The sequence below is a fragment of the Propithecus coquereli genome, unplaced genomic scaffold (assembly GCF_000956105.1).
Source record: "Propithecus coquereli isolate 6110/MARCELLA unplaced genomic scaffold, Pcoq_1.0 Scaffold101, whole genome shotgun sequence".
NCBI lineage: Eukaryota > Metazoa > Chordata > Mammalia > Primates > Indriidae > Propithecus > Propithecus coquereli.
The window spans coordinates 1,032,263-1,038,621 of NW_012133970.1; the positions used below are offsets into that span (position 1 = coordinate 1,032,263).

At 38.4% G+C, this 6,359-nt stretch overlaps 1 protein-coding gene across 2 annotated transcripts in view; it reads right to left on the reverse strand.

The window, feature by feature from the left end:
• The window catches only part of OGT (O-linked N-acetylglucosamine (GlcNAc) transferase), a 46,507-nt gene that overhangs the window by 15,127 nt on the left and 25,021 nt on the right, over positions 1-6,359 (reverse strand). For both annotated transcript variants that reach the window (XM_012643521.1, XM_012643511.1), the window contains exons 15-21: positions 5,681-5,806; positions 5,005-5,175; positions 4,776-4,892; positions 4,506-4,676; positions 2,606-2,758; positions 643-895; positions 267-390 (exon numbers count right to left, since the gene is read on the reverse strand). In XM_012643521.1, the coding sequence (XP_012498975.1) occupies positions 267-390; positions 643-895; positions 2,606-2,758; positions 4,506-4,676; positions 4,776-4,892; positions 5,005-5,175; positions 5,681-5,806 (1,115 nt within the window). The remainder of the gene's footprint in view (positions 1-266; positions 391-642; positions 896-2,605; positions 2,759-4,505; positions 4,677-4,775; positions 4,893-5,004; positions 5,176-5,680; positions 5,807-6,359) is intronic.

The window sequence follows — 6,359 nt, forward strand, 5'->3', positions numbered from 1 at the left end:
CTAGAGACTGAAACGTTTTCTTGTTAACCACTTGTATTTCCACTTTGGTGAGCTGTCTGGTCATTTCTTTGTTTACCTTCCTATTAGGGGATTTAAAATGTAAAACCTACTGATCACTTCATTTATGAAAGTATAGAAAGTTCTTCTCCCATCCAGAGATCATACGACTGATTCACCTATATTGCCCTTATTTTATGGTTTCATTTTATAACAGCTATAGTCTTTCTACTTTACCATATAATATGTTCATGGAAAAGTTTACTTACTATTCTAGATCAGTTCCCAGTTTCACAGCTATATCTTCATATTCTTGTCTATTTTTAGCAATAAGCTCAAGACAACCTAAGCAAGTGAGCTGGGAAGCCGCAACTCGAGAAGCAAGAGTCTCTCCTATAATACAAAAGATAACAATTGCACACCTGAGAATGTAAATAACACAGTTATCAACGTTATTTATGGTAAGCACCCACACAACACAGATGAAGAGAGTAGAACCAAGTAAGTGTTTAGACTTAAACAAGTTTCATTATCTTTCCTTAGCTGTTCCTTCTAATACTGTAATTTCACCTGTAAGTGTCTCCCCTCAAAAGAGATTTTTAAAAGAACAAGAAGGAAGATTCCAATGATTTATTGGCAACTTACCTGGCATAGTTACCATGGGTGTCCCTGCCCAGAGGACATCCATCCCTGTGGTGTGTCCATTACAAAGTGGAGTGTCCAGGCAGACATCTGCCAGCTGGCCTCTCCTGACATGTTCCTCTTTAGGAGCAACAGGTGAAAAAATGATACGGTTCTGGGGAAGGCCCATGTTTTGTGCGTACTGTTGAATATTAGGTTCTCCTACTGCTGGAAAACGCAACAGCCATAGTACACTATTGGGAACACGCTTCAGAATCTAAAATAAAGAAAATAAGAATAATTATTAATAGCAGATCTATCCTTCACAAAAGATTCCCATAGGTCTCTAATAATCATATCACACACTATTCTTTCCATCCCGACAGAAGCCTACTGTGAACTTAAGTCTTTCCTTCACATAGATGAATTAGATCAACTGAATTACTCTTCTTCTGCTTAGCTGTCCCCAGAGAGAGTTCAAAGAAAGAGAGGAGACTGACGTTATAAGACACAAATCAAGTTAGTAATTGGCAAAATCTTAGGCAGCTACCTCCTGTGGGAACTGACACAGGCAGTGGTTTTTGTTGAAGAGATGGAAATTTTCCATTTCAAATTTTAAATCCCCAACCATGACACAACAAAGAAAGTTAACTCACACTTGCCTAACTTTATTTGCCTAATATAAATCAGAGATCAGCGAACTTTTTCTGTAAAGGGCCAGATAGCAAATATTTTTGGCTCTGTGGCCACATGGACCATCATAAATACTCAATTCTTCCACTGTAGCTTGAAAGCAGCCATAAACAACATGTAAACAAGTAGGTGTGGCTGTGTGTCAATAAAATTTATAAAAACAGGCAGTGGGCTAGATTTGGCCCATGGGACACAGTTTGCCAACTCCTGATTTAGGGCTACTTCTACTCAATGTACCACACAAGTTCAAAAAGAACACATGAATTTCTGAATTCAGAATATTTCCTATTTGAAAAAAGTAGTGCAGTACACATATATTACATAATATCCTCAGCGGCAACTCCTTATAAACAAACACATTAGTACCTCTGCCTCGAGGGGCAGGAATGTTCACACTAAATGGATTAAATAAAAGACGATAAATAGCTTAATGTCAGTTCAGGCAGTTTTGCTGTCAAATGTGCCACACACTTATGAAAAAGCTTTTGATTTTCAGGTTTTTTGAACATTGGGAAGTGAGGACAGTACACCTATACTCATCCTCATCTGCTTCCTCTTCTCCTCTACCCGTCCCTCTCCTCTAAAACAAAAGAAAACAAAACGAAACAGATATGGGGGGGGAGGGGAATTAACCAAGGAATTATATCCAGATTACCTGAAGGTAAAACATGCCATTTTATTTTAATTCTATGGACTAAGATCAAGTTACAGATATGCAATATCCTGCTTATGCAAATTGGTCTGATGAACTGAAAGGTAATGACATAAATCGACTCCTTCCTGATTATAACTCTAAAATACTGCAAGAATGTTAAACATGGGTGGATGTACATGACAGCTTTTGCTATCAGTTTAGACCAGGGGTTGGCAAACTACAGCCTGTAAGCCAAATCTGGCATGCTGCCAGTTTTCATAAATAAAATTTTATCGGAACACAGCCATACTCATCATTTATGTAAAGTCTGTGGTATTTTCATGCTACAACAGCAGAGCTGATTAAATGTGACAGAGACCATAGACCACAAAACTGAAAATATTTACCACCTGGCCCTTTAAGAAAAATTTTACTGACCCCTGATTTAGACAGAATATATAAATTTAAAAGGTTCATAATATAATATTTCGAAATTAGAAGGAGAAATCAAAAATGCCTGAAAAATCTACAACTCTTGAAGATTAGGAATAAACACAACAGTTCCTGAACGGGGAGAGGAGGACCTGCCTCAGCAAGATGGTCTACATACAGAATCTTTACTAGTCTCTAGACAGTAATAATGAATCTATGTATACTCACATTTGCCCACATCTGCAAAGTAGAAGGGTCAATTTTATACAACTGATTAAAGTTACAGTACACAATGGCATCTTCCGGTAGCCCATACTGAGAACGGGTAGTTACAATAATGGTGCGGGGAACCTCCTCTCCAGTTGCAGCCTTATTGTTGATCTAGAACAAGGAAAAGAATATGCTTATATTTATTTAAAGCCAAGATAGTCCTTTTTTTTTTTTTTTTTAAGAGACAGGTCTCACTCTGTCACCCAGGCTGAAGTGCAATGGTGCAATCATAAGCTCACTGCAGCCTCGAACTCCTACAGTCAAGGGGAGTGATCCTCCTGCCTCAGCATCCCAAGTAACTAGGACTATAGGCCTGCACCATCACATCTGGCTATTTTTTAAATTTTATAGAGACAGGGTCTCACTATGTTGTCCAGGCTGGCCTCGAACTCCTGGCCTCAAGCAATCCTCCCCCCAACCCCGGCCTCCCAAAGCGCTGGGATTACAGATGTGAGCCACTACATCAAGCTGATTTTTTTAATCCATAAAGAATCCATAAGACACAAAATGTAAAACCATTCAAAGTCATGTCACTGAACTATGGGAAAATATACATATTAAGTTAAAAAAAGAAGAAAATAGTTGCAACACTATTATAATTTGGGGGAGATTGCATTACAAAACATCTTGCTCTAGCCGGCAAAGTTCTAAAACCCTATTAATAATCCAACAGCAAACTTTTGCTCATTCTTTTCTTTATGGATAAAATGTCCTTTTCCAAATCATACTCATACTTCAAGGATAAGTTACTCTTCCAAATGGGTCTCTTCTCCCTAAGACCGTCTCTCCTCACACTGATCATCACCGTTTTTGAGCTTTTACATTATGCAATTAATCTTCCCTTGTAATTTCCACACATTTGAATACTGCCTTATGTTGTTATATAAATATTCCAGATGTATATGGACATTTAACTGTTAACTCCTAAGAGGTCAGAGATCCCTGCCTTATACTCTTTTGACAGAGCTACTTATTCAAGAATGCAATATATATTTATTAAGTATATATACTACATTACTGTGGTTAACACACGGGTCCCAAAGTAATTAAACTCAGTGGCAGATATAAACACAGGGAATTATAATGTGTTATGCTGAATATAATGATATATCCCAAATATTACAGAAGCATAGAAGATAGGTACCAATGGAGTAGCAATAGAGAGGTTAGCAATAAGTACAGGAACAGATTCCTGAAGGGGCTGTCTGAACTGAGAGTCTGAGTAGGATTTAACCAGGGAAAAGATGGGGTTACAGAAGGAAGAAACTGTGTGGTGCCTACAGATAGCTGACCACAGGATAAGAGAGTAAAGCCACAGTCAGGGAATAACAAGATACTAACACAGTAGACAATCAATAATAACCTACTGGCTAAGTCTGGAAGACTTAAAATCAGACAAACCTACATAAGATGCCTATTTCCGGCTAGGCGCGGTGGCTCACGCTTGTACTCCTAGCACTCTGGGAGGCCGAGGCAGGAGGATTGTTTGAGCTCAGGAGTTCGAGACCAGCCTGAGCAAGAGTGAGACCCCGTCTCTACTAAAAATAGAAAGAAATTAGCCGGGCATGGTGGCTTGCGCCTATAGTTCCAGCTACCCAGGAGGCTGAGGCAGGAGGATGGCTTGAGCCCAGGAGTTTGAGGTTGCTGTGAGCTAGGCTGACGCCACGGCACTCTAGCCCGGGCAACACAGTGAGACTCTGTCTCAAAAAAAAAAAAAAAAAAAAGGATGGCAATTTCCACTGAACTCATTTCCTCATTTATAAAATGGGAATAATATTTACCTCCTAGAGTTCTTATGAGGTTTAAAGGTAATAAATGCATGCTTAGTGATACATATTATGGTTTATTATTCTCTCACCTGGGTAGTTGCCAGTCCATTGCTAATACTGAATCCATTAATTGTTATCTGAATCTGTCCTCTGTTAATCATTTCAATAACGGCTTCTGCAATGGTATTCATTGGAATGACCGGCATATTAAGAGCTGTGTTACTGGTGTCTGCATTGTCTCCTGCATCAGGACATTTCATCTTAAAAAAAAAAAAAAAAAGACACAAAATGCATCATTAGGGAGAAGATTCCAAATGCAGTTAACTTTTCTTCAATGACAATATTGACTAGGTTCTGACCTTGACAATTTTCACATCGGGTAGACTATCAAGAAATGCTTTGAGGTCGATGCCATTCAGAACAATCCGATTGTCGTAAATGTGCCCATTGGACTTAAAATCGATGACTGCTTTTTTCTAATGAAAAAAACAGTTTCAGACATGTCTGTTAGGATGAGTATGGACAATAGCAAGCAAAGAAATGAATACAGTTCTTTGAAATTCCCCCACAGCACTGCTTTATACCTACCTTCAGGTGAGGAAACATATTAGCATGATCACCAATAAAGAAAGTGTGGGGCATATAAGCCAGTTTCTCAGAGTACTGCTCAGCAACTTCAGCTGGTGAAGTTTCCTGATCAGTGATGATATAATCCATGAAAAGCGCACCACTAGTCCCAGGGTATCCCAGCCACATTGCCTAAAACCAAACAATCCCAGATCAAAAACTGATTAAGAACCTTCATTAGTATACTCATCTTTAAATTCATCATCAAATACCTTAAATATGTACAGCTCTTCGTATGTCAATCATACCTCGATAAAGTGGTTTTTTAAAAATAGAACTTTCATCAAAAGGTGCCAAAGTTAAAATAAGTAAATAAACAAGAAGAGCTGACTTCTTTAGCTAAGAGCAATCAAGCAGTATTTTAGACTAACCTTCTAAGTGCTAAAATGTTTTTCACATTTCTAAGACAGAGCACCTGTTTATACCCAACCATGAATTGCATGCCTCCACATACATGTACCTACAGGCATTGTGTTCTACACTCAAATTCTTTATCCCCGTGCATTTCAACAACTTTTAAAAAATCAAGCATGTCTGTCCTATTGTTTCAAATGTCAGTTAACCAGAGGGGGGAAAAACACGGCATTGTTTTTTTAGCCCAATACATGTTATAAGCGATTGCTATTAATTCCTTTACCTGTATAGGAGCTGGCCTGAGAGCAAAGAGCTCATTTCGAGCACCCTTGGTATAACCATTCATATTTACAAGGATGTGAATTCCATCCTGATGGATGCGATCAGCTGCTTTTCCATTGCATGGAATCTATGGAATAGAAGACAAGAACTCGCTATGTATAATCTCAGATTAGTTCATTTAGCTTTAATGGCATTAAAAAGAATTCAGATTCCCAGATTCAAAAGTGGTAAGAACACAAATCGACTACACTAATGCAGGCCAACAATATGATTGTCATTAAAATGGGCCCAAAGCATTACAGAAACAGAACACAGAGGAAGGAGAGTTTATTTCTGGATTGAATGTATGAGAAACAAGGTTTCATAGAGGAATTGGTATTTGAAATGGGCCTTCAAAAATGAATAGGAGTTTGAGGGAGTTTGACAGAATACAAACTCAGAAGCAAACACTATGAATAAAGAACCAGAGTAAAGTATAAGGTAGGTTAAAAAAATGGTGAGTAACTCACTTTTATTTGATATAGGGTATACATGAAGGTGAATGGTGGGTGAAAGTCTTGCCAAACAAAGTTTTGGCAAACTGAGAAAGGTTGTAAAGGCTATGCTGAAGAGTTTAGGCTTCAGTCAACAAGCAGCGAGGTCCCTGATGGTCTCAAAGGTAGAAAGGAGTATGCTTCTTG